This window comes from Zalophus californianus, chromosome 9 (genome assembly GCF_009762305.2).
Source record: "Zalophus californianus isolate mZalCal1 chromosome 9, mZalCal1.pri.v2, whole genome shotgun sequence".
Lineage (NCBI taxonomy): Eukaryota > Metazoa > Chordata > Mammalia > Carnivora > Otariidae > Zalophus > Zalophus californianus.
The window spans coordinates 62,388,078-62,415,493 of NC_045603.1; the positions used below are offsets into that span (position 1 = coordinate 62,388,078).

The 27,416-nt window shown below is 48.7% G+C and overlaps 1 protein-coding gene and 1 long non-coding RNA gene across 6 annotated transcripts in view; one reads left to right on the plus strand and one right to left on the minus strand.

Annotated features, from left to right (window-relative positions):
* Positions 1 to 2,342: 2,342 nt before the first annotated feature.
* On the minus strand, positions 2,343 to 10,274 carry LOC113921657. Its single transcript, XR_003519753.2, has 3 exons — positions 9,888 to 10,274; positions 3,346 to 3,537; positions 2,343 to 2,399 (listed from the first exon to the last, which is right to left on the minus strand). It is a non-coding gene; the product is annotated as an uncharacterized LOC113921657 (long non-coding RNA).
* Positions 10,275 to 10,330: 56 nt separating this feature from the next.
* Positions 10,331 to 27,416, plus strand: part of GALNT6 (polypeptide N-acetylgalactosaminyltransferase 6) — a 34,569-nt gene continuing 17,483 nt past the window's right edge. For 2 of the 5 annotated variants that reach the window (XM_027592557.2, XM_027592560.2), the window contains exons 1-5: positions 10,331 to 10,404; positions 17,342 to 17,464; positions 19,014 to 19,075; positions 22,028 to 22,621; positions 24,384 to 24,556. In XM_027592557.2, the coding sequence (XP_027448358.1) occupies positions 22,131 to 22,621; positions 24,384 to 24,556 (664 nt within the window). In that variant the 5' untranslated portion in view covers positions 10,331 to 10,404; positions 17,342 to 17,464; positions 19,014 to 19,075; positions 22,028 to 22,130. Of the gene's footprint in view, positions 10,405 to 13,114; positions 13,221 to 14,949; positions 15,673 to 17,341; positions 17,465 to 18,979; positions 19,076 to 22,027; positions 22,622 to 24,383; positions 24,557 to 27,416 lie in introns of those variants that run through there. The other 3 variants (XM_027592559.2, XM_035729158.1, XM_027592558.2) reach the window with 3 other exon arrangements.

A 27,416-nucleotide genomic window follows, 5' to 3' on the forward strand; every position in this document is an offset into this window, starting at 1 on the left:
GCCTATGTAATGAAGCCTACATAAAAACTCAAAAGGACAAGGTTCAGAGAGCTTCCAGGTTGGCGAACACATGATTTGGGAAGAGGGGCATGCCTGGAAAGGACTTGGAAGCTCCACACCTCTTCTCACATACCTTGCCCTATGCATCTCTTCCTTCTGGCTATTCCTAAATTATATCCTTTTATCACAAACCAGTAATCTGGTAAGTGAAATGTTTTTCTGTGAGCTGTTCTAGCAAATTAATCAAAACCAAAAAGGGGGTCTTGGAAACCTCTGATTCATAACCAGTCCATCAGAAGCCTAGGTAACAACATGGGCTTGCAACTGGCATTTGAATTGGAGGCAGGGGGCAGTCTTGTAAGATTGAACCCTTAACCTGTGAATGTGATACTAGCTCTGGGCAGATAGTGTCAGAACCAAGTTGAATTATAGGACACCCAGCTGGTGTCTGAGAACTTGTTGGTGTGGGGAAGACTACACACGCACTCACATGCACACACACACACACACACACACACACGCGCGCAAGCACATCAGAGGTGGGTCCAGGAACTTAATTTACCTTGAAATTTAGAACCTGTGGGTTCCTCAGAGTCTTGAATGCCAGGACAGGACAGTACATGACAGAGCCCATCGGGGTCCTAAAACTCCATCTCATCTCTAGCTCCCTGCAGAGGAGATGCTTCTATTCTTGAGGCATCCTTGTTTTGTTCCTGGTAAGCCTGGAATAGTTTTCCATACACCTCTGAGAACAGCCGAACTCCAGGATGTTTTAGGTCTTGATAATTCATAAGTGGAGCCAGTATCTTTTCAGAGTTTTGAGTTCACCCCTTATTGTGGCAAAAATACCTGTCACTTCGTACTGCAATCTGGCAGCATGTGCATATATCAAGGCACAACTTTGGGTCTGCTTCTCCTGGTAGTATAAGATAGGAAGGAGTTCATTCATGTTCCTCTAAGGTTCTGGTAAAATCATTATGTCATGTAAATGAACTAGATAATCCACATCCCACATTGCCTTTACCATGGAGTGGTTAAAGGGATCAGGGAAGATGTTCTGGGGCATCCCTTCAAGTTGATAAAACACCATGGACCAGTAAGAATATGTTTTTTCTTTCCCTCATTAAGCATAGATTTTTCTTAGTACCACTCCTCATCAAATACCAACTCCCTATATGGCAGTAGGTCCCACCTCTGAGAAAACCTATGCACACCCCCATTGTGTCCAAGTGTTCTACCCACTACCTGGGGAGTGGGGAGTTTATAGGGCCACACTGATAATCAGTAGTTCTTCAAAGAGTTTCTGTAAATCTCTAATTTTTTTTAAAGCTATTTTAACCTGCTCTCAGCAAACATGAGCCACACTCCTTTCATGGAGAAAGAAAAGGTTACTCCAGTTTAGGGTTTCCTTTTCAGTCTCTCCTCCTGATCTCTGTGTGGTTAGAAATCGCTGACATCAAAGCCCTCTGGATTTATCCTCAGGTCCAGGTAGAACAAACCCAGAAGAGAGCAGAGGGGTGGTGCTTGGCTCCGTGTGGCCTCTGCCCACTCTACCCACCATATCTGGAAAGGAAGGACCACTTTGTACCTACACACTGCCTTTGGAGAATGCTACATTTTGTAAAGGCTGGATTTAAAAATCAGACATCTGGTAGCTAGAAGAGCCAGGATTCAACCCAGGTCTCACTCCAAAACTATTTTCACTTGGCCAAAATTATATGTTGTTGATATGTCTGTCTACTTAGAAAACCCAAGAGAATCAATTAAAAATCTACTAGAGCCACAAAGAGAGCTCAGTAAGCTGACTGCTTTTAAAATAACTTTAACAATTTCAGATAACATAATGAAACAATTTACTCTTTAAGGTACCTGCTAAAATCAGGGTGACTCCTTCTCTGGGCTATGTTTCTAGAAAGAATCAAAAGAAACCAGTAACAGTGGCTTCCTCTAGGGAGGAAAACTAAGTGACCAGGGATGGGAGTGGGAGGGAGACTTACACCTCACTATTCAACATTTGATTGTTGTGCCATATGTACATGTTACCTATTGAAAATCAAAATTCCGTGGGATTAATAAGCAGTGAGGCAAGAAGTTCAGAATATTGGGGCACCTGGCTGGCTCAGTCGGAGGAGCATGTGACTCTTAATCTCAGGATCCTGAGTTCGAGCCCCACATTAGGCGTTAAAGATTACTAAAGAAATAAATATAAAAAAACTTTTTAAAAAAGTTCAGGATAGGGGCGCCTGGGTGGCTCTGTCGTTAAGCGTCTGCCTTCGGCTCAGGTCATGTTCCCACGGTCCGGGGATCGAGCCCCGCGTTGGGCTCCTCGCTCTGTGGGAAGCCTGCTTCTCCCTCTCCCTCTGCCCCTGCTCGTGTTCCCTCTCTCGCTGTCTCTCTCTCTGTCAAAAAAAAAAAAAAAAAAAAAAAAAAAGTTCAGGATATTAACAGGACATTAAGCATCAAGACATTAGAACGACTGTTGAGTTATTCTATCACCTCTCAATCATTTTCAACCTAAAATACTATTAAACAACACTCTATCGGGTAGCATTTCAACCCTCTCTAATGAAATTTACTATTTTTTCAAATGTCTAAGAAGATAGGAACCTCCTCTCCTATTTTTTAGGGATAGATTAACAAAGGTTTTGCTGTTACGTGGGGGATAGTTTGCTCTGGGGGATAGTTTATTACTCCTGTTATTACTTCCCTCTGGGTAAAATGACTGTCAGGTTAAGATCCAATTACTTCTGTCTCAGAAGGTTCAAAGTACATCTCTCTCTTTTTTTTTTTTAAGAAAAGCTATTAAACCATAAGATATCATTAATTTGGGGCAGACAGAGTTCTCACAGCAAAACCTTATGAGCATTTAGATGCTTTATTCTTTCCAATTATTAAAGTTCTCTTTTGCAAAAGGTACACATAGATCCTGGGCGTCCTGAGCGCTTTTAAGGAGAAGAGTCCATAGTCACAGTTTGCCAATCCCATGTGATTTTCCAAGAGAGGAAAAACTATTCATTGGAACATAGATGGAGGCTTCCGTTATATAGAAGAAAAACTGATCAAGCATCCCCTGGACTAGATAGTATTTACATCAGCAACCAAAATATAAAATACCAAGAGATCGTTTTAAGAACTGTGCAGATTGGGGAGGGAAAACACCAGACAAAAATTTCTGAGCATCATAAAATAGGGACTTGAATAAATGGAGAGAATTGCAGAAAGTAATGGCAAAGAGCTCAGACCTTGGCGTCACGGGCACCTGCTCACTTGTAAAAGTGAGGGGGTTCCTAGTATCCTCTACTGCAGAGAATAACAGAGATGCCTACAGAGAGGGGGCACTGTTACCTGTGATGTTGTCTGTGATATGCTGGGTTCCACAGAAGCTAAAGATGCCAGCATTTTCTGCAATAAATGGGGCAGAGGCCTAGACAAGTTGGGCCTAAACCTGTAACAGGCTGCATTTTCTAGCAGTTTCTCTGTACTTGCCCAATGTCCACAGTCTCACCTCATGCATGGCTGTCGTATTAGTCAGGTTCTCTAGAGAAACAGAACAAGATATACAGAGAGAGAGAAAGATTTATTTTAAGGAATTGGTTCATGCAACTGTGGGGGCGGGCAAGTCTGAAACATGCAGGGCAGGCCAGCAGACTGGAAACTCAGGCAAGGGTTCTATGCTGTAGTCTTGAGGCAAAGCTGATTCTTCCCAGGGAAACCTAGGCTTTGCCCTTACAGCCTTCAGCTGATTGGATGAAAGCCACTCATATCAGAGAGGACAATCTGTTTTACTTGAAGTCAACTGACTATGGATGTTAAGGACATCCACAAATACCTTCACAGCAACATCTAGACTAGTGTTTGACTAAACAATCGGGCACCATAGCTTGGTCAAGTTGACAGAAATTAGTCATCACAGCCTCCTCCCTGGGGTCTCCTGGACCCACCACTTAGACTATCACCTCCTTCCATGGAGGTGTCCAGGGACATAGCATTTCTCCTTTTAGGTCCCCCTAACACAGACAGACTGATAACATCTCACTTTCCTACAGGCTAGATGACTACCTTCTGTGGTACCTTCAGTGCCTCCCAGGGTGGTTATCACACACACACACACACACACACACACACACACACACACACACCCCTACTCTTGGAGGGAAGGAGCTACTTCAAGGGCTCAAAGGGGAATTATCCTCCAAATGCCAACCAAAGGGCCTTTATGGCTCCTCTCTCACTTGAGGAGCAACAGAGAAGGAAAAAAAACATGTACAGATTTAACCTCTAATGGAACAGCCAGCTACACATAATAGAAAAACAAAAAAGACAAACAACCTTAATGTCCCACAATAGGTGGTGGGCTAAAAGGAAAAAAGCCTTGTCTATACAACAGACCACTATGCAGTGATTAATGATCTCATGTGAGATTATTTCATTACCTTGAAAAATATTCACAGCACGGTAAGTCCAAAAATCAGGTTACAAAACAGCATATTCAGTATGATCCCAACTTGTAGTATGTATAGAGTAATTACATACATACGTAATTCTGTACATATATATATATAATGCCATGACTATATATATAGTTATTTAACATAGATTTTTTTATAAAGATTTTAATTATTTATTTGACAGAGAGACAGAGAGAGAGCACAAGTAGGTAGAGCGGCAGGCAGAGGGAGAGGGAGAAGCAGGCTTCCGGCTGAGCAGGGAGCCCAACGCGGGGCTCGATCCCAGGACCCCGGGATCATGACCTGAGCCGAAGGCAGACGCTTAACGACTGAGCCACCCAGGCGCCCTTTAACATAGATTTGTAATACAAATCATTATTTTATATACCAGTAAATAAAAGATTGCTAATCAAATTATGACATCATCAATTTAAGATACATCCTGGTCTCGGGGCCCCTGGGTGGCTCAGTTGGTTAAGCATCTGACTCTTGATTTTGGCTTAGGTCATGATCTCAGCATCCTGAGATCAAGCCCCGCATAGGGCTCATGCTTGGCTGGGAGTCTACTTGAGATTCTTTCTCTCCCTCTCCCCCTGCCCCTCCCCGCCATCTCCCTCTCTCTCTAAAATAAATAAATAAATCTTAAAAAAAAAGTACATCCTGATCTCAGAAATAATAAAAAGTGAAAAAAAATGCATCTCAGAATTGATGAAATACATATGTGCATGTGAATTATTTATACCTAGAAAAAAACAGAACATATTATACCAAAATTGTAACAGTGGTTATTTTTAGGTGTCATAATTATGAATAGCTTATTTTTTTAAAGATTAGTTATTCATTTGAGAGAGAGAGAGCATGAGTGGGTGGAGGGGCAGAGGGAGTGAATATCCAGCAGGCTCCACGCTGAGCTCAGAACCCCATGCGGGGCTCGATCCCACAACCCATGAGATCATGACCTGAACCGAAATCAAGAGTCAGACATTCAACTGACGGAGCCACCCAGAGACCCCAAATAGCTTATTTTTTGCCTTTGTGATTTTCTGTGCTTTCTAAATTTCGTATGTTAGACATATGATATTTGAGTAATTAGAGAAAATAATAAATGCTATATTACCCACCCCTGCAACTCTTCTAATCCTTCTGTCTCTTACGTCCTGCTCCATTGTCTTCGGGTTCTTTGTCCAGCCCCCAGTCTCTGGCCATGTTGAGCCATATGGGAGCCTGAGGGCAAAGGAAATTGGCTTTCATGCAAGCAAACTTTTCAATGATGTTTTCAAAATCGAATTCCTTGCTTATTTCACTTTCCACTGAGAGACTGTCATTTTTGACAATTTCTTTTGACCAAGTGATCATCTCAAATAAATTTTAATTAACTTCCGCTTAAGTGAGATCATAGTAAATTCTCTTTTGGTATAAATTAAATATTTAAACTGAAAATAATGTTGTGAGCTTTAATACACCTACTTCTCAATTTTTCAATAGTTTTTCAATGTTTTTAATGTTTTCGAAAAAATAACACTGAAAAATACATTTTAAAATGTATATGGGGTGCATGCGCCTTTTCCTTTCGCCTCATGAACAAAGAGTCTTTCAGGATCTGGACAGTAAAAAGGAGCCTGGGCAGACACCATCTCCACAGCCGTGGGCAGCATTTTATAGCAAGATATACACAGCTCTTTGCCTTTATTTGATAAGGTTTTATACAGAAGAGAGAAGATAACATGTCTTTAAGAGCTCTTTATCAAGAATTTGGGTGGGGGAGGGAAGAAGGGGTTGTTAAAGGAAGAACTGAAATTTTCTACGATATGAAGCTGGTGCTTAATAAGAATAAAAAATTCTAACGTTTCAAAAAACAATTGTTGATATTTTGTCCAAGATAGATTGTTTGCATTAATTTGGGTGTATTAAAATATCACATTAAATATTATTGATTACAAAGGTTTTCAGTGTCCCCTTCAATTTTGCACCTAAGGCTAATACTTCACTCACCTTACCCTAGTCCTGGCTCTGCCCCAGTCATTACCCTTTTTACATGTTTTTCCTGTCCCACTAACAAAGTTTATTTTTTATAAAGCTGTTTTGTAAAATGGTTTGTGTACATTTGTACATTTATCAGCCTCCCTTCCTATACTGTAGGTATCCTGAACACAGAGATGGGCTTATTTACCTTTGTATCTCCGTGTCCTACCCCATACGGAGGCTGGCATGCGGTAGGCTTCAACGTCGTTTTGCTAATGGTAGGACTAGAAGAAGGAAAACAGCTAATGCTAAGGGCTAACATTCTAATATTTACTGAGTGCTTATTGTGTGACAGACGTTGGCAAATAAACATTTTAAAATGTTTAAACATAAACATTTTACTTATTCAACCTAACAACTCAATAATAAAAATATTTATACCCATTTTACAGATAAGGAAATTGAGGCTGAGGTGAGTGAACTGTAATGCCTGAGGGATTATGGCAGAACTTGGGACAGCTCTGCTTGGGCTCCTAAAACATTTTTTGCCTTGAGGGTTTCTCTTTTGGGCATGAGGGAAATGAGATGAGAAGGAGGAAGGGGAAATGTGGGTGGAAAAGATAAAGAAACAGATGTAATAGAAGAACCAAATTATCACACTTTCACATCAGTTATCTATCTGCTCAAGCTTTACAACAACACTAGGCATCATTAACCTCACCTTCCAGATAAGAAATGGAGACATAAAGTTCAAGGAACTCATTCAGTTCTTTCTGCTGGTTAGCCACCTGTGGGTGGCGGAGGTGGGGTGGAGTGATAGCTGGGGGGGCAGGCCATCAAGCAGGCCAGCTGTACCCCCACCACCATCTGCCTGGCAAACTCATGGCAGCTTCCTCTGTAAACTTTGCTAAGTGGAGGCAGCACCTCCACCTAATGGGCCAGTCTCCCTCCTTCCGCCCCATCTAGAGGTGGGCGTCCCCTCTCTGGGACTACATGTGGAAGCAAGAGACTTGATAAGGGCCAAAGCTGATGTCAATAGCCTTACAGAGCTGCCCTTGTCTCCCGTGCTTCAACTGATCTGTTCCCCACCACGTTTCCTGCCTTATGGGGGAGCCCCCTAAAGCACACTGATGTAAAAGGCGAGACTCAGAACACCCAGAAACAAAATCTAAAATGACCAAGAAATAAAAATAAGATGGTGAGAAAATGCTGAAATTCACAGGACTTCAGGAGAAGCGAGGAATCCAGGCATGTTCTACAGAAGAGCTTAGTGATGGGAAGAGTTTCGGTCATGAATATGCATAGATGACTTCTGGAGAGATCTTAAGGTCTAGGAGGGAGAAAATGTACCTTCCTTTTTACAGGGCTTGAAAAAATTTTTAACCACCTGCCTATATAACTTCTTCAATTCAAGAAAACTATTTTTTTAAGTGGCTTGCCACCAGTGACAGGCTGAAGTCACAGTCACCATTCTGCAGTGGCTCACCTCCAGACCTTCCTGGAGTGGAGGGCAGGGAGCCCAAACCATCCTTCCAGCTAGGAGAGACAGCTCGGTGTATCACATATCAGGGGCAAGTCACACATCCTGCAGACTACATGCACCTCCAAATTAGGCAGCTAATTATTCTAAGGACTCAATGTCATGTCTAAAATTTGAGTCAGCTGAAGTAAAATGGGATGAGTAATTTGCTTCCGGAATGTGGAGCACACAACACAGACAGATGAAGCCGGACACCACCCTCTCGGGAACTCCAGGCTAGGGTTGGTGGTCATGACTCTGCCATGACCTGGGGAAGAACTGAGGCTGTGAGTCCAGCCTAGCCCATCACCCTCAGGTCAAGTTGGGTCTTGACTAAGGCTCAAGGGCCAGGCCAGGATCGCACAACCCCAAGGGTCCCAGAGGCGAGCTGGAGGAAGGGCGGAGCAAAGACAGAAGGCTCAGACCATACAGGAGTGTCTAACCCCCAGGAAGTGCAAATAAGGAACAGTAACCCACAATCTTCCATAGGAAATGCCCTGAGTCTGAGTAAGACAGCTGTCGAATAAGGCAAGTGACAAGAATGGTAGCAGCTGACCAGTGGGAGTTATAGCGCCTGAGGGTCTGTAAAGGGGATAAAAGGGATGATCCAGGTAAATTCTGGAAAGGTCTCTCTTCAGGAGTTTACACCCCAGAGACAGTCTAGTGTGAAAGCAAGGGAGTTGGGGGGGGGGAGGATTGGACTTAAGAGAGAGGTGACCCTGCCAAGAGTGCATGGACACCTCTCTTCTCTCCTCTGGGGAGAGTCCGTCCTTCCTGGTCCCTTGACCTAGTGTAGCTGGGCAAAGTCTCTTCCAGGCTCCACTGGCCTGCCTTGTCTCTCAGGACTCCATCACCGGCAAAACTCGGGCCTCCCTCTGAATAAATAGCTCAATCCTACCTCGGGGTCCCACAGATGACTTCTTGTGGGAAAATAAGATGACCTCCCTTAGACCAAACGTGGATCCCCAAGTGGCTTCTCTGCCCTTCCCAGTTCATGTGAGAACAGTCTCCTTGCTCAGATTTACCCACCCACATGCGTGCTCCCAGGTCTTACAGACTTAGAAATACACACGCATTTAAAAACTCAAACAAGCGGCGCCTGGGTGGCTCACTCGTTACGCGTCTGCCTTTGGCTCGGGTCATGATCCCAGGGTCTTGGGATGGAGCCCCGCATTGGGCTCCCTGCCCCGCAGGAAGCCTGCTTCTCCCTCTTCCACTCCACCTGCTTGTGTTCCCTCTCTCGCTGTGTCTCTGTCAAATAAATAAAATCTTTAAAAATAAATAAAAATTAAAAACTCAAACAAAAAGAAAACCAGAATCAGTGGTCCAAGCTTCTACCATAGAACCTTTCCAAATTACCAGCTATTTGTAGCCATCCATGTTACTTCTCTATGACTGAGATAAGGACCTAAAAGATGACAACACGGAACCGTAGGGCTGGAGAGAACCGGTGGGATGCCCGAGGCTATGGCAGGAGGATTCAGAGCCTGGGCTTCAGAACTTAATTTATTGATTCTAATTCTAGCCCTGCCACCACTTGATCAATGGTTCTGAAAGTTGAGCAAGCACCCAAATCACCTGGAGGTCTTTTAAAAATGCACATTGGTGGGCCCCATCCCCAGAGTTTCACAGTATTTAGGTCGGGGAGGGGTGGCCAACAATCTATGTTTCTAACAAATTATCAGATGGTGCTGCTGCTGCTGGTCCGGGAACCACACGTAGAGCAAGCAACACTCTAGGCTGTGTGTTCAGCCGTCTCCCGTGTATACTCTGGCTAACAACCGGAGTATTTGCTGGGGTCGGGGTTTACTTGAGACAGGGCGGGCGAAGCCCTTAGCATTGTCCGTGGCTCACAGTTACTACCTGCTCTCGTCGCTGGATGGAGGGGAGGAGTCATTTGCCCAAGACCACCCCGCCAATGAGAAGTAAACCTGGGACGGAGCCCCGGGGCTTCTCACCGGCCGGCTGCGTTCCTCCCCTCCAGCGCCGCTGCCTCGCGGCTAGGAGCGCTCTGAGCCCACGCGCCGCACGCCGCGGTTCCCTGCACACGCTGCTCCGCGCCGCCCGCGGCTCGGTTTAAAGCCTCTCGTCTTTGGGGTGACTAGAACGCTCCGATCACTCTCGGCGCGGAGAGTCTGGCCGCCGAGACTGCAGCCCCGGGTGGGCTGAGATCTGCAGAAGCCGGAGAAGCCGGGCTCCTAGCAGCGCTGGGGCGGGGGATGCCGGGGGGGCGCGGGGCGCCCTCCGCCGGGCCGCCAGCCTGCCGGCGGCCCTAGGCGCAGCCTGGCGTTCCGCTGCCCTCAGCAGCGCTCGGACGCGCGCCGGGTGGCCGCCCGCACCTAGCCGGGGAGGGGCGCGAAAGGCGCGCCCCAGTGGCCGTGCAGGGCCCGCCCCGGCCCCGCCCTCCAGGACGTCCCGTCGGGAAACCTGCGAGCCGCACGGCGGAGAGGCTGCGGCTCTGCCTTGGCGCGACAGGTAAGTGGCCCAAGGAGCCGGCGACCCTCGCAGGCGCCCGCGACCGAACCCCCGGGCCTAGAACGCAGAGCTCTCTTTCTTCTCGGGACTTCCCCCCAGTCGAGCTCGCGTCCGCCAGGTCCTTGCTCCCCACCTCCCTCCTCGGCCGGCCTTCTCCTCCTCCACTTCCTCCTCACCACCCCCCGTAGTGAAATGAAGGGGTTGGGCCAGACTGGTCCTAATCTGTCGCAGTGGCCTCTAGCTCCTCCCTCGGTAGGACCCCCCCACCCCCTCCACCTTTGGAAGATGAATGAAAAGCTCCGACCTCTGGGACTTGGAGGGGGGTGGGAGTGGGAGAGGGACAAGCTGTAGCAGTCCCTCCAGGGTTCTACGGCCTTTTCCCTTTACCCACACATGGCCCCGCATCCCTTCTGTTCCCCTTCCCAGATTGGGCCACCCCATGTGCCCCGCTACAGGAAATCTTTCAGAGATATATCCTCCTGCCAGTGCCACGTTGCCCCTGAGTAGAGGTGGGGTCTCAGATGTCCTCTCTCTGGTGTCTTGGGCCTTTTGGAAGTGGGAGCTGTGTGGTATTGTGGGAAGGGAGTCTCAGGGTGTTCATGACTGTGACTGTCACCAACTTCCCAATTTCCCCGTCACTTGTTCCGACAAGCCCCAGGCTAACTGAAAGGAGAAACCGTTTGTTACTTGCCTCCAGAGCTAGTCATCCCAGACCCTGATGTCTGCAGAGGGTAGAACAGGGCTCTCCTGTGTGTATGGGGGAAGGGGGGCTCAGTTTGTCAGCAAAGCTTAAAACAGACCCCCTCTATTGGCTAACACCCAGGGCAACAGCCCCAGGAAGGGTTTTAACGCTGCCCCTCCAGACCCACAAATGCAGTTTACAGGCACTGGATGAGGTTAGCAACTCTAGACACACCAAAGAGGTGTGTGGGCTTCTGCTCGTTTTACCAGAGATGTGTGTGCACTGCACAGGCCCTATTCACCTCTCCAACACATGAGACTGGTCCCTCCCCATCAGAGGAAGGGTAAAAAGGATGAGACAGGCAAATTCATGTACAAGGTAAGGTGAGGGGTTTGAGATATACTTTGGTTCATATTATCCTGCAGAAGCCAGTATCACTGCAGATATTTCCCTAGTTCCTGTTCCTCAACATTGCCATTCATGTAGGCACACAGAGGTAACAAGAGAAACTACTTTCAGGGGCATCAAGACAGAAAGGGCAGGACTGTCAAAGAGAAGAGGGAGTCTGGAGCCAGTAGAACCATGAAGGATCCCAGGCTGCCTGAGATGGCCTCAGCCTTGGTCATCGCTGTCCGCAGTTGGCAGGACAGCTCACACCCAGCCACAGCGGCTGGGGAACTCACACCTGAGCAGGGGAGGTGCTGATGCATGTTGGATGCCCTCTGAGATGAGAAACATCTTAGCCCAAGTTCAGGTGTCCTGGATAGGACATAGGACCATAGGCTTAGTCCAGGTAGCCATTGCCTAGAATGGAAGTCAGGAATAGGAGGGGCAGCTAACCCTAGGGCCAGGGGCCCCCCAATGCAGGGAGGCAGTTGGGTATCATGGATCCAGGCAGCCGACTTAGCTCTGTCTCTACATTAGCTGTCTAACCTTGGCCAAATCACATAAACATTCCCTGGGTGGGGAGCAGATGAGAAGGTGTCTATGAAAGTGCTTTGGCAAAGCTCCAAGCAACAGCCAAATAAGAGGCAGCATGGTGTCATGGTTAAGACAGTGGGCTTTGGAGAGACCTGGGACCAAGTGCAAATTCTGCCTCTGCTACTTCCTTGCTATGTGACCTTGATCACTGTGCTGGCTTCCTCCCTGTGCTTTGATTTCTTTCCATGTAAAATGGAAAAGATAACTGTCATTTGACTTGCTGTGATGCATAGTGATATCAAAAGTTGTGGTGGTATTGCCCTAAGCCTCCTCTGGCTCACGCAGACCTCACCAGCTCTGGAAGTGAAGCTGAGGATCAGAGAGGGTGTCTGTGTGCCAGAGGGACCCAGCGAATGGCCGTGCCAAAGACTTGGGTCATACAGTCCTCTGTCCCACTCTGGGAAAGCCCAAAATGTCCGTTCTCATTCAATGAGAATGAGAGTGAGGGTTTGAATAAATGAAAGGTCAAGTGCAGGGCAGTGCCTGTCTCAGTGTTGAGCTCAATGCTGTGATTGTGCTGTGTACAAGGCTCGCACAGTGAACAAGGTTGGGTTCAGTCTGGGGAGAAAAAGGACTGTTAGAAGACTCTTTTGTGGCACCTGAGAGCCCCATGGGGGCAGGTTATTCTCCTGTACCCTGTGCAACCTGGTCCTGAGCCCTAGGTAGGTTTGAAGGAAGGAAGAAACCCAATCCCTCACCCTCAGCTCTACCTATAACAGAGAACAAAGGACAGACAGACGAAGGCAATGGAATAGCATGACCAAATTCCTCAGGGCTGTGGGATGCTGTGGAGCTGAGAAGGCTAGGTGGGTTGGTCGGGAAAAGCATTCTGGAGGCCGAAGATTGAGGACGAGGAAATTTAAGGACTGGGAAGGAGAAAGCAAACAGGATCTAGGTAACCTGAGTCTAGGCCTGTTGGTTCTCCCTCTCTCACAGATTCTAGTGGGGAAGTCCCACAAGGGGGAAGCGTGGGCAATGAAAATTAGAAACAAACACACCGGGGGTACGGGGGGGGGGGGGGGGGGGGGGCAGGATGATGCACCTTTAGTCTAAGAAGGCTTCTTGGAGGAGGGAGTCTGAGGAAGAATTTGAAAGAGAAAAGAACACAGCTTGTTTAGCAAGAATGTAAGGGAAAGGCTGTGAGGAGGAAAAGGTAAGCCAGGGAGGGTGAGTGACAACAGGAAGCCGACTGCCCAGGCGCCCGGTCGGCTACCAGCAAATGGCGCTAAAGGAATAAGAATATAGCTGCTCAGATTGTGGAAGGGAGAGGGGCCTGAGGCAAGGCAGGCAGTTTCTGCTGATCCTCCAGATGTGGGGAGATAAGGATGCAGTCTCGGATGACGGTTTTGAGAGAGAGAGAGAGAGAGGGAGAGGAGGATCCAGGAGGTAGGGAATGAATCAGCAGGACCTGGGAGAGGGGCGTGGAGTGAACCTGACATTGAGAAGGCACTGAAAACTATCGGAGGTGCCTGGGAGTGGGGCTGGGGCAGGGGCTGTTTCAAGGATTTCCGTGCTACTGGCCGCGACGGGGAAATTGGGTAGATCCGCCAACTTAGGGGCGGGGCGTAGACCGTGAGCTCAGGGTGTGGCAAGTCGAGTGTGGGTGGTCCTGGGTAGCAGCCCTACGGCCGGGAGCAACCTGTGGGGTGAGGAGAGAAGGTAAAACCACAGTTCTGCCCTCCCCCTCTCACCACCCCCTCCTCAAATCGGGGGCCCTGCCCAAGGCTTCAGAAATACCATTCGGGGTCACCCCTCCCATTCCCCGTTCCCCACTCCGACACGGAGGAACCAGCAGTCTCCGAGCCTCCCTTCGAGAACAGTTGCGCATCCCTGCCCCGCCCGACGGGCCTGGAGGTCCTCCAGTGAAAAACCCGTGAGGGGCTGAACTTTGTTTGGTCACGTATTAGTTTGATTTTCAGTGGTTTTTACACACTTGGAATAAATGAACAAACATTTATTGAGCCCCGACTACATGCCAAGCACTGTTCTAGGTATACCTTGTGAGCAAATTTGGGTTGAGTTTTTCAATGGAATATCCGTGTTTGGGTAACTTCGGCTTAAAATGTTATGCAAACATAAAATGAACCTAGATGGGGGGGTGACATGAGAGATTAGCTACAGAAATAACTTTGAGTGCATCTTTCTGGGAAAATACGCCAGTCCTGCCGCTTGAATCTTGAGGAAAAGCTGAAATGTCTTGAAGGTGTAATTAAGGGGAAAGTGAAAACCTGACAGCATTCTGTAATCAAAAGGGTCAGAGGGTGGGAGGAGGGGTTTGCAGGAGAGAATTTGCTACTCATGAGAACAGAGGAAGTGAAATGAGTGTTGTGTTTGATGGAGAAGTGCTGGTGACAGGAAAGAATCAAATGGCCCCAAAGGGCCTCTCAGTGCTCTCCCCCCCACCAGTTGCTTGAAATTGACCTGCCCCCTCCCCAACATGATGGCTAGCTCCACACACCTGCGCCCTCGGTGAGAGTGGTGACAGTCATCACTTTTTCGAAGAACCTGTAATTGAGCCATAGTCTGAGTAACTTGAGCAAACATCCCTGTGGTGGTGTCGACTGCTTACTTCCGGGCTGCCACGTCTCCGGGAGGTGAGGAGCTTAGCTGATAAACAGAAACTTTGTTACAAAGAGGCCACCTGGCCAGCAAGGGCGTGTTCTGGGGTGGCTGACTCTGGTTGTCACAAAGCTGAAACTTTGCCTGGGACTTACAATTTTGTCATTGTTAAAGCATTTGCAGTCCTAGGTAGGATTTGGGGGAGGGGTGGGGCGCGTATAAGAGTGGATTGGTGAGTGGCAGGGCGACTGGGGGGTGTGGGGGGGGAACAGCCTGTCCCCAGGCTCAAAGGAGCCTAACCCAGGCCCCAGACCACCCACCCCCACCCCCCAGGTGACCTCCAAGATGGAGGTAAGAGTATGGGAACAGAGCAGTGGCCTGGGACTTGGGAGACTGGCATCTGCTCTTGGGAGCCACAAGCTCTGTGATACTAGAGAAGTCACCTAACCACTCTGGCCTCTCCTGTAAAAGGAGGGCGCTGGACTCGCAGACAGACCCAGTCAAAGTGGCCTGCTGAGATGTAACAACAGAATACCACGGAACTCAAGTGCTTGCAACTCAAATGCTTGCGGCTGTAAGTGCATTCAAAATATCGCTTACCCTTGTAGCTTGGAACAGGTCACTTTAACCCCTCGGGCTTCATCTCCTTGAATGAGAGTTTATGGAATATCTACTCCCTGAAAAACTTGGGCTAGACTTTGCAAGTGACCGAAAAGGCGAACACAACCTGCCTCTCTGGCCTGGCGTTCACAAAGGGACGAGAGAGAACAGACTCCTCTGACCTGAGGCGGGCAGTGAGGAGGCCAGCGTGGGAGCACAGACAGAAGGGACGAGAGGCTGGAGAGAGGAATTCTGGGAGACCTGAAGGGGCTTCTTGGAGGAGGCTGGGATATGAAAAGGAGCGACTGCGCTGCATCACCGGCTTTCAACCTTCTGGGACCGGGCCGGAATAAGAAAGGCATTTTACCACGAGACGTAGTGCCCACTCCTATATGAGGGGTATCCCAAAAGTCTTCGGGCACATTGACACTTTACTCACATCAGAGGTATGAATTCTCCAAACTGACAGAAAAGCATCATTTTAGAATGTGGGGATTTAAATTTCTTTCACCTTTATTGAGTTTGATGAATTTTAAACAACAGAATTTTCCTTTTCATTTTGTATCAGGATATGTTTATCATCTCTAATGGGTGGAGACAAGCATTAAAATAAAAATTTGTTATTCAGAATTCATAAAAATCAGGAAAAAGAAATTTTAATAAAAGTTTCAAATGATGTTCTTAAGTCTGTAGTGTTTACACTTCTGAAGTTATTAAAGCTTACAACTGCTAAGACCTTTGGTATGCTCTACATGTGTATATGCAGTAACTGATATGAAATTTTAACATAACTATACTTATCCATATTGCATGTGATACACTTTGGTATTTTCTTTTTTGTTCTATTCTATTCTGAGTTTTTTTTAAGATTTTATTTATTCGTTTATTTATTTGAGAGAGAGAGAGCACACACGTGCACGTGCAAGAGCTGGAAGGCAGAGGGAGAAGCAGGCTCCTCACTGAGCAGGAAGCCTGATGCGGGGCTTGATCCCAGGACCCTGAGATCATAACCTGAGCTGTAGGCAGACGCTTAACCGACTGAGCCACCCAAGCACCCCTCTATTCTGATCTTTTAAAGAATGTTTTCGGGACGCGTGGATGGCTCAGTCGGTTAAGTGTCTGCCTTCGGCTCGGGTCATGATCCCAGGGTCCTGGGATCGAGTCCTGCATTGGGCTCCTTGCTCCCCGGGGAGTCTGCTTCTCCCTCTCCCTCTCCCCTCTGCTCATATTCTCTCTCTCTCTCTCTCAAATAAATAAATAAATAAATAAATAAATAAATAAATAAATAAATAAAACTTAAAAAAAAGAAGTCGGGTTCCTTTAAAAAAAAGAATGTTTTCATGCTGATTTGCAACACTTTAGATTTATTCCACAATGCTACAATGTGTTGTAATCAGTGGTCTGATAGACTAGGACTGGGTCAAACCTCAGTGAGAGAAAGTAAGCTTGTGTTGTGGCTAGTGAGGCCAGAGGAGCAGGTCCCATTTGTTCAATCTAGGAAAGCTTCCTGGAAGAAGAGGATTTCTGGCGTCATCTCGGTACTGAAACCAAGATGGTTCCGTGTGTGGCAACCCCAAGGGTGGCTGGGGGAAAAAGAGTTGGGAATGAATGCTCAGCAGTAGCAGGACAGGAATGAGTGGATGGAGGCTGTGGACATGTTTACCAGTGGTCCTGGAGGCCAGGTGTGGGAGCTCAAAGATGAGGGAGCTATACAAGACACTGGGGGGGAGGATCCTCTGAACTTGACCAAGTACTACATACAATAGGGACTACTTCTTGACCAGGCTGGTGGAGGGCTGACTCCCCACCCTTGCTAACCACACTTCTGGGAATCTCCCACACGAAGGCCAGGAATCCTTAATCCCAAAGTCTTCTGGCTTCCATCTGATTATGTGTCCCTTCTGCTGGGCTCTTTCCTATTGCCCACATGCTGAGCAAACAGAGACCTAGTCCCTTACCGCCCTGGCTAATCACAGGTGTCTCGTTTCATTTCAGGATGTGGTTAGTACCTTGAGGAACTGCAGACTCCAGAGAGCAAGGCTTAGACTGGCAGGCTGAATTGAGAGAGCAGATGCCTGGGAAGAACTCAATTTAACCCTAGGTCTCTTTGTCCAGGGCAAATAAAAGGAGCAAAGGTGAACCTCACTGCAAAGGACCACAAGGCAATGCCAGGACGAGAGAATTGGAGTGACCTGGGTGATTCTGAGTGAATCAATCAGGGAGGGCTTCCTGGAGGAGGTGAGTCTCGAACACTTGGCAGCAGCTGGTAACTAAGCTGTTACCAGGTCTTTGTTTCTAACTGTGCTCTCTTTCTTGCTGCAGTGGGACGGTCGACAGAAAGTATCGGGGCAGATGCAGCCTGCAGGATGGTTTAGTACTCTCATGGCAAACACTCCCCACTTTTCGGGCCCTGTTGTTTATGCTTAGCTGGGACAGTTCCAGATTTGCGGTGGTGTCTAGCTCAACTCCTTGTGCTGTCCCAGCATAGCTCAATCTCTGGGGCAAAAATCTGCCTCTCCACTGAATCCCCATTCCCTCCTTGAAGCCTTCTTCAAGCCCAAAGAGAGATCTACCTCTCTCAACTTAGCACCTACTCTCTGTGCTGTTATTAAGTTTTAATTTTATTAATTCTTGAATAGGTAATGTAGTCAGGTTTCAAAGTGCAAAAGGGTATTCAGTGAAAGCTCTTTTTCCCTGCTCCTGTCTCCTCCCTGGACAGGTGCTACCTGCACCCAGTGCTAGGAGTGCTTATTCTCCAACTAGATTTTAAAATCCCTTGAGGAAAGGAATTCCCTCATGGCTCCCTGTCCCTCTGTGTCCCAGATAGGGTGGATTCTCCCACCCCATCACCCAAGGGAGTTTTCCTAGCATCGTCCTCCCTGCTGATCCACACCACTACTATCTTGGATCAGGACCCCCGCCTTGACCACCACCAAACCTCTCTCCTTTGGCCATCCAGCTGCCAGTCGGATCCATCTCCTAGATGCCTTCCACCGGCTATCATACTGTTTTCCTGTAATGCTGGGCTCAGGCTAAGCTTTTGTTTCTCCCATACCTCAGGTCAAGGGCAAACTCCTTGGCACGATGACCCAGTTGCAGCCACCTCTCCAGGCCCATCCTCAGCTATTCCTGTCTGTCTTCACGCCCCCCCAAAATGAACTACTGGCAGTTCTCTGCCTGACCGTGCTACCTCCTGCCTCTAGGCCTTAGGCTGTGCTGTCCCCTCTGCCTGAAATGGGCTCGCCTTGCCTGGCCAGCTCCTACCTGTGGGTTCGTGCTCAGTCCAGCCTCCTCCTACTGCAGGACCTCTTCACAGACATCACCCTTCCCCACTTGCTGAGTTTCCTGCGTCCTCTCTTTCTGGGCACCAAGGGTACCTGTCTCACTGGGTGATCTCCATTTAAAATCTGACTTCCCAGGGCAACTATACTTCAATTAAAAAAAAAAAAATCTGACTTTCCCGGTTGACTCTATGCTCCTTGAAGTCTGGACTTGCTCATCTCTGTCTCCCCCACTGTGATGAGGAAAACAACTTTTGAGAAAGACAGCTTCGTTTTTCTGAGTTGCTGCCTTGGCATTTTACCGAGTATGATTACCCTACTCACACGCAGAGTCTGGACGTTAAGATAGGACTTGAGTTTAGAATACCTGCCAAAAGTTCCCGTTTTGCTTTTAGCGGGGCACCTTTTAAAATAACCACTTAGGAGTTAAGCTCGAGAAAAGTTAGTGACCTCTGTCCCAATTGCCTTTGAGGTGCCAGCTGTCTATATCCGTCTCCTGCTTGCAGGTGGCCCCGGACCAAGGACTGCCCTTCCCCCGGCTCATTGCACCCCCTTGCTTCTGGGATCCGTAAGTAATAATAAATCTTGTGCCTCTGCTTCTTCCTTTGTGTGGGTGTGTTGAAACTGGGCCTTCAGTCAGAATGATCCCATGGGTTTCACTTCCCCAAAGTGGGACCTCAGGTGCTGGGGGAGCCACCTGCTGATGCCATGGGGGTGGCTTGTGTCTCCCCGTTCAGCAGGTCATAACCTGAATATTCTTAATTCGGTACACAAGCTCCCACTTAACACACCTGTCTGGCAGAGTACCTGACATGTAGCAGGCATTCACAATGCTGGCTGAATGAATACATTTCCTCCCCCGTCTCCTAGATGACTCCTGATACAAAACACTTGCTCAAAGAGATGTGGTTTTATTTGACTTTTGATGATGCTGCTGAATCTGCTGTTATAAAAGAAAACCACCTGTCTAGCCCTTCTCCCTCTTGAAATCAGGATGGACTCATATTCCCCAGATCCAAGTGACTCCAGACATCTGGCTTCTCTCCACAGGCAGGAAGGAGCTTGTGTGTTTAAATAACAGCAGTAAGGAGTTCAACTGGCATTACTTTTAAACAAGACATGCCACAGGTAATGAATGTGGCTTTGGCCAAGGACCAGGTACTCAAGGATAATTGCTGGGAAGCTGAGCAGGGATTTATTAATTATAATAATAGAAATAACTGATAGCATTTATTGAGGGCTTAGTACGTGCCCGGCACTCTGCTGAGTAGTTTATGTACATTATCTCTGATTTCATCCTCACTGCAACCCTGTGCGTTAGGTGTTAGTTACCCCCACTTTCTAGATGAGGAGATGGAGCCTTAGAGAGATGAATTACTTTGTCCCAGGCACACACAGAGGCTAATAATGGAAACTAACATTTTTTGAGAACTTACTATGTCCAGAGACTGCTAAACTTTTTCCATGAATTATTTCATTGAGCTTTAATCCTTACAACAACCCTAGGAGGTAGGTGCTATTGTTACTAGAAGGGGCAAAACTGGGATTTGTACCCAGGTCTCCTGCCACCAACATCTAGCATTTAACCAATAAGCCTTATGCTTCCAGGGGCGCCTGGGTGGCTCAGTCGGTTTAGCATCTGCGTTCAGCTCGGGTCATGATCCCAGGTTCCCGGGGATCCAGTCCTGCATGGGGCTCCTTGCTCAGCGGGGAGCCTGCTTCTCCCTCTCCCTTTGTCACCCCCCCTTGACTTGCTCACGTAAGTGCACACATGCACTCTAGCTCACACAAGTAAGTAAATAAAAGCTTTAACAACAACAACAAAAAAAGCCTTATGCTTCCAGAGTTCTCCACGGAAAATTTTACATTCATCCTTTGAGCCATGTGACTAAGTTCCTGAGGATGGAAGCTGGTGAACACATAATCCCATTTCTGCCCGGAAGATGTCGTCATAGAACCTCAGGTGTTGTTGTTGTTGTTGTTGTTTTTAAAGATTTTATTTATTTATGTGAGAGAGAGAGAGAATGAGTGATAGAGAGCACGAGAGGGAAGAGGGTCAGAGGGAGAAGCAGACTCCCTGCCGAGCAGGGAGCCCAATGTGGGACTCGATCCCGGGACTCCAGGATCATGACCTGAGCCAAAGGCAGTCGCCCAACCGACTGAGCCACCCAGGCGCCCTGTTTTGTTTTTTTAATTAAATATGAGTAGATACAGAAGAATATTTATAAAATAAAAGTAAGGGTGTAGAGAATAACAGTTCCCCCAGCAGCCACCATCCACTTAAGAAAAAATACTTTCAAGTCCACTGTAGGGCTCTATTCCCATATGTTTTCCTCCCTCTCCAGAAATTTTGGTTTTATTATTCCTTCAGGGTCTTTTTCCCCTTCATTTTTCTTTTTTTTTTTTTTAAGATTTTATTTATTTATTTGACGGAGAGAGGGCACACAAGCAGGGGGAGTGGGAGAGGGAGAAGCAGGCTTCCCGCGGAGCAAGGAACCCGATGCGGGGCTCGATCCCAGGACCCTGGGATCATGACCGGAGCCGAAGCCAGATGCTGAATGACTGAGCCACCCAGGCGTCCCTCCCCTTCATTTTTCTTTCCAGCTTGACCACTCCTTCATTTTTGTGTTCATAAACAATATATTCAGTTTTCCAGGTTTTTGCCTTTTCTGTAAGTGGGTTCGTCTGCTATGTATCTTGCTGCAGCCTGCTGTCTGGCCTCAGCGATTGCCCCATGCAGCTACTTGTAGAAGTTGCTCACGCTTTGTCACTGCTCTAGAGTACTCTGTGCTGTGGGTATCTCACACTTGTTCATTCTGTGGGTGGACATGGCATTATTTCTAATTTTGGCCATTTTAGTCAGTGCTGCTAGGAACTTTCCCCTACATGCCTCCTGGCTCATAGGCACAGGAGTTTCTCTGGGATGTAAAACTGGTAGTAGAATTACAGGGTCATAGGGGGTGAACATTTTTTTCTTCTTCATAATTTTTCTAGAAGATTTATTTATTTATTATGAGAGAGAGAGAGAGAGAGCGGGGAGAGGGGCAGAGGGAGCAGGAAAGTGAGAATCCCAAGCAGACTCCCCACTGAGTGCAGAGCCCGACATGGGCCTTGATCCCATGACCCTGAGATCATAACCTGAGCCAAAACCAAGAGTCAGAGGCCTAACTGACCTCACCACCCAGGCACTCCCTGGGTGGGTACATTTTAAATTTTGCTTGATAATGCCATGTTGTTTCCCAAAGCAGTTATGTTGATTAAGCCTCTTCATGCAGAGTTTCAGCAGTCGGTTGGTATATCCCAGACGTATGAGTGTCACAGTCTTAGAGCAGGAGAGAAACACTGAGTCTGGTTTCCTCATCTTGTGGAGAGAGGAAATTTAGGCCCAGAAGAGTTAAGTGACTGGGCCTAGGTGTGGTCACCATTTGGCAGCAGAGCATGGACTCAAACCCCAAGCCCCCGGGCTCCCTCCACACCTCTGCCTTGGCTCATTTCTCTCTCTCATCCCTTCCCTTCTCAGGCTGAGGCCCCTGGGTGTAGCCGCTACACCCTACCGAGCTATTTCCAGTGTCGGGCCCCCCGCTCAGAGCTGACCCAGCCAGGGTCCCCGTGGGCTCCCGAGGATGCGGCTCTTCCGCAGACGCCACATGCCCCTGCGCCTGGCCATGGTGGGCGGTGCCTTCATGCTCTTCCTCTTCGTCCTGCACCGGGATGTAAGCAGCTCGGAACGGGCCACCGAGAAACCATGGCTGAAGTCATTGGTGAGCCAGAAGGATCACGTCCTGGACCTCATGCTGGGGGCTGTGAACAACCTTAGAGATTCGATGCCTAAGCTCCAGATCAGGGCTCCAGAGCCCCAGGAGACAGCTGTCTCCACAAACCAGTCCTGCTTGCCTGGGTTCTACACCCCAGCTGAGCTGAAGCCCTTCTGGGAACGGCCACCCCAGGATCCCAATGGCCCTGGGGCAGATGGGAAAGCATTTCAGAAGGACAAGTGGACCCGCCTGGAGACCCAGGAAAAGGAAGAAGGCTATAAGAAGCACTGCTTCAACGCCTTTGCCAGTGACCGGATCTCCCTGCAGAGGGCCCTGGGGCCAGACACCCGACCCCCTGAGTAAGTAGCCCCCGGAGTCCTGGGGTGAGGCCCGGGCTCGGCCAAAGGTGTGGCTGGTGTGGTCATGGCCATGGGCCAAAGGCCAGGTAAAGAGCTACTGGTGATTGTGTGATATGGTCAAGGATTTCTGCCAAGCCCTCCCTTCTTTTCCTGACCAATGCCCTTATCCTCAGGGTTGGTATCGTGGTCAGGCCAGAGGCCCAGGGAGACCGTGACAGTAAATTGACCAGTTAGGAAATTATAGTTGTGAAGGAGGAGGAGCTCAGGGCCTGGGACCCAGAAGGAGGAGCTCAGGGCCTGGGACCAGGACCTGGCACGAGGGTAACTGGGAGGGACAGCTCCAGACTGCAGACTCGGTGACCTTGCCCTTCGCGGAGGCCTGTCCGAGAGCCTGTGGGACTCTGCCGTTGAGCTGTTGAGAAAGGGATGTTTCCGGACAGCAGCCCGGATGGTCAGGTCTATCCCCACACCTCCTGGTTTCCCTCTGTGAAGGGCCACAGGACCAGGAATTCATTCCAACCTCCATGTGAAGCCGTTTATACTCACGGTCCTGGGCAGTGAGCCAGCCCTGGTGCGTCTGAGCTGCTGTGCTCACATTGTCCTCAAGTCAAAGATTTTGTCTTTCCCAGCTCATGAGTTAGACCCTTTCTGGCCTTTTCTCACATGGCAGTCCCCTTCCTCGAGTTCATGATTCCTTAGGGCTGTGATCCTAGGGCGCCTCAGACTTGGACCAAGTATTAAAATCCTAGAAGGTGGAGCCACTCGGAGTTATCAGGAGCTCCTCAGCAGGGAGGGGTGCAGGGCAGGAGGGTAGCCAGTGGAGGAAGTGGGGGAGTCTCTTCTGGAGGATCCACAGAAATCTCTCTGACAGCAGAGGGAGGATAAGAAAGGCTGTCAGGGGGTGCCTGGGTGGCTCAGTCGGTTAAGCGTCTGCCGTTGGCTCAGGTCATGATCCCAGGATCCTGGGATCAAGCTGCACGTCGGGCTCCCTGCTTAGCAGGGAGCCTGCTTCTCCCTCTCCCTCTGCCACTCCCCCTGCTCCTCTCTCTCTCGTAAGTAAAATAAAATCTTAAAAAAAAGAGAGAGAAAAAATAGAAAGACTGTCAGGCCACATGATTCCCTGAGGTTTAGGATTCACACTGTCCCACCCCCACCCAAGGCAGAGTGTCAAGAGTGTGGTGGCGTGGCCACGTGCCCAGTGTAGCTGGAGTCGATGAAGACAGAGAATAGGTCACAGGAAATCGTGTGTGATGGTAGTATCAGATTACAGAGAATTAATGAGGAAATGGGTTAGAGAAGCACTGTAAATTGTAAAGAAAAGAGCCTTTTTTCTCTCCTTGAGTACGGAAATTGTAGTTACTTTTCTCAGATGTCAAATTTGCCCTTTATTACTTCCCCTTGGGGACCTCTGGATTGGATTACACTTTTTACAGTACACACATTACTGAGGAAGAGAGGCAGCCCTGGGAACTCGGGGTGGGGAGCAGATGAAAAAAGTCAGAGGGAGGGCAGGGGAGCCCTCCGCATCACAGCTGGGGCACCGAGCCAGCCGTGGGGCGGATGGGGTTTGGAGTGGGTTTAGCTAGGACCTGTGCAGAGGCTGAGAGTCGGTGGAAAATCAGAGTTAGCCAGAAACAGGGAGCAGCTCCTCCCAACCACAACAGAGAGCAGAGGATGGTGATGGCAGCCTGTGGACAGGGCCCTCCCACCCCTGGAACTCCCGGGGGCCTGGAGAGCTGTATCTGGACTTCCATCCTTCTAGATGTGTCGACCAGAAGTTCCGCCGCTGCCCCCCACTGCCCAGCACCAGTGTCATCATCGTGTTTCACAACGAGGCTTGGTCCACGCTGCTACGGACCGTGTACAGTGTACTGCACACCGCCCCTGCCGTCCTGCTGAAGGAGGTCATACTGGTGGATGACGCCAGCACTGACGGTGAGGCTGGAGGGGCCCGAGCAGGGGCCCGCTGTCTCCCCTGGTCCTCCGGAAAGGAGGGCAACATCCTTAACCTCTCTGAACCTCAATTTCCTCTTCTAAAAATGAAGACAGTTGACTCCCTCACATGCTGGGCAAGGGGTCAGAGATGGGGGATAAAGGCCATAATTCATGCACCAGCGGAGTACTTAGCATCAAGCAGAGCTCCATAAGCATTAGTTTCAGTTTATTCCTTGTATGGGAGCAATGTGCCGTGAGGGTGCGTCGCCAGGTGTTATTTCTGCGTGGTATGCCGAGGGTGGCCCACGGTGGAGGCCGGATGGAAGCAGGGCCTTGAAGCACGCACGTTTGGGGAGAGAAGAGGTGCTGAAGGGCATTCCCAGAGGAGAGAATGGCACAGGCAGAGTCCTAGAGACACAGGTGTGTTTGTGAACAATTGAGAGGTTTGATGTGGCTGAAGCTTAGGTGTGGTGTAGGAAATGACACTAAAAAGCTGTTGAATTGACGCTGTGTGCCATGCTAAAAGTATTTATTTAGGACAAAAATGAGAGTCACTGAAGGTGTTTAAGGTGGAGAATGACCTTGTCTTAGAAGGGTGGCAGCTTTGGGGGAGGGTAGGTGTCAGGAAGAGAGGCAGAGGACTCCAACTCCGGAGAGGAAGTTCTTAGAGTCACCTGAGAGTGGGAAGATGGGCCAGAATGGGGACAGGGGCGTGGGACCGATGCATGTAATTCCAGGGAATTCGTGGACCCTACGATAAACAACCCCACCTCGAGGGCTTTCGGACTCTAGAGATGCTTTCAGCAGTGTTCAGTTCTGCAGGGGAAAGGAAAAAACTCAGATCCATGGTCAGAAATCGCCTCGGTCCACAGCAGGAGAAGATTTCCCACATTTGACCATTTGATCAGATTAACTGGCTCTCATTATGCACACACAAACAGGGGCTGTGTCTCTGCAGAAACACAATGTCCACGCTCTTCTGCCCTCCCCTCCTGCCGCCCAGGAGCAAAGGTAGGACCATGAGTATATGTAGGCATTTGATACTGGCCTGGGTGGGAAGAGGCCTGGTGCCAAGCTGGGGAACTTTTTTCTTTCCCACTTTGGAGTTCGAAGCCCAGGCATCGATTTCGTTCCTGCGTGGCCTGTTCAGCAGCCAGGTCCACTTCTGGTCTGGCACACTCTACAAGCTTCTCGAAACAGGCCCTCGAGGCCCATCAGTCCACCTTGCCCCCAACAGGGCATCCCTGTGTTGAAAGCCCTGCCCTGCCCCTCCGGGAGCCTGAAGGGGAGGAAACCTAGGCCACCCTCCTCTGGGGATTTGCTGGATGGATGGGAGGAAAGCAGACACACCTAGGCCCCAGATTGTCAGGAAGTGAACAGGACCCTCAGTGAGCAAGTTCATCAGAGAGAGAGGGGTGAGCAGGTCATGGTGGCCAGTGGGGCGGGGGGGGGGGGGGTGCTAGAGGAAGGGAGGGAGGTGAGGAGAAGGAAGGGCGGCCCTGAGGCGGGAAACACACTGTGAAACCTGGGGGAGGAGACATTTGAGGAGCACTTTGGATTAACTCAAGATTTCCCCCACTTCTATCTCCCCATGCTGCTCAGAATCGGAGTGGCAGGTCCTCTCATGGCCTCCTAAACTCCTAAATAATGCAAGTTGGGAATTGTTCAAAGCCTCTGATTTTAGTCGAATTACAGCTTCCAGTGTGTATTTCAACAGGTAAAGTTGCTTTACCTCTGTACCTGTTTTATAATGTAAGAAGTCCTCTTGATAGTAACTCTGGGTCCTGGATTTTCCGGGGAAGTTTCCATTTCGCTGTTTCCTTCTGTTTCTGCCCATCGAGAAATTATGTTTCCACATGTTAATTTCATCTGCCAGTCTCCTTACACCTGGAAATGGAAAGTGGCCAACAGTGAATCTTGATTTAGATTTGAAAATTCAGCCCTGTGTCCATGTGTTCTATCTGGACCAGTGAATCGTGGAACACTCCCAAAGGGTGTCATACTTGTTTATTTCTCCTTTTATCCTTCCAAATGGATTAATCGAGAAAAATTTCCCGGGCGCCTGGGTGGCTCAGTTGGTTGGGCGGCTGCCTTCGGCTCAGGTCATGATCCTGGAGTCCTGGGATCGAGTCCCACATTGGGCTCCCTGCTCAGCAGGGAGTCTGCTTCTCCCTCTGACCCTCTTCCCTCTCGTGCTCTCTATATCTCATTCTCTCTCTCTCTCAAATAAATAAATAAAATCTTTTAAAAAAAAAAGAAAAAAGAAAAACTTCCCAGTTGCAGTTAGATTCAAGGCTGGATAGAACACAGATGGGCATGAAAACAGAATAAAAACAAACAAAACAGGAAAAATGAGTGAGGAAATCCTGCCTGCAAGAAAGGCTTTTCTGTTGTTCTTCTCTAGCCTTTTCAGAAGCCAAGGAAGAGTAGGACAGCCCCCAAGAGAAGAGTAAGCAAAGGCGGCGTTCACTGATTTGCTTAATAAGTATTTTTTTTTTAGTTACCTACCGGGCACCACACCCTGTGCGGGCCCATAGGGCTACAGCAGTGAACAGGCTAGGCAAGGTCTCCATCTTCTTAGAGCGAACTTTTTTAATGGGAAAGACAGAAAATAAATAATTTCAGATAATAAGTGCTCTGAAGAAATTAAATTAGAGGAAAAAAAAAAGAGTGCGGGATGATGGGCTAGTGAATAATCAGGGAGCTCTTTTAACCAAGGTAGCCAGGAAAGGCTATGCTGGCTGGTCTGCTGTAAAGGGAATGGCCAGTGGAAAGGCCCTGAGGCTAGATGTGTTACTGGAGCAGAAATAAGGCCACAGGGCTGCAGTGAGCAAAGAGACAAGAAGAACAGTGGTACAAA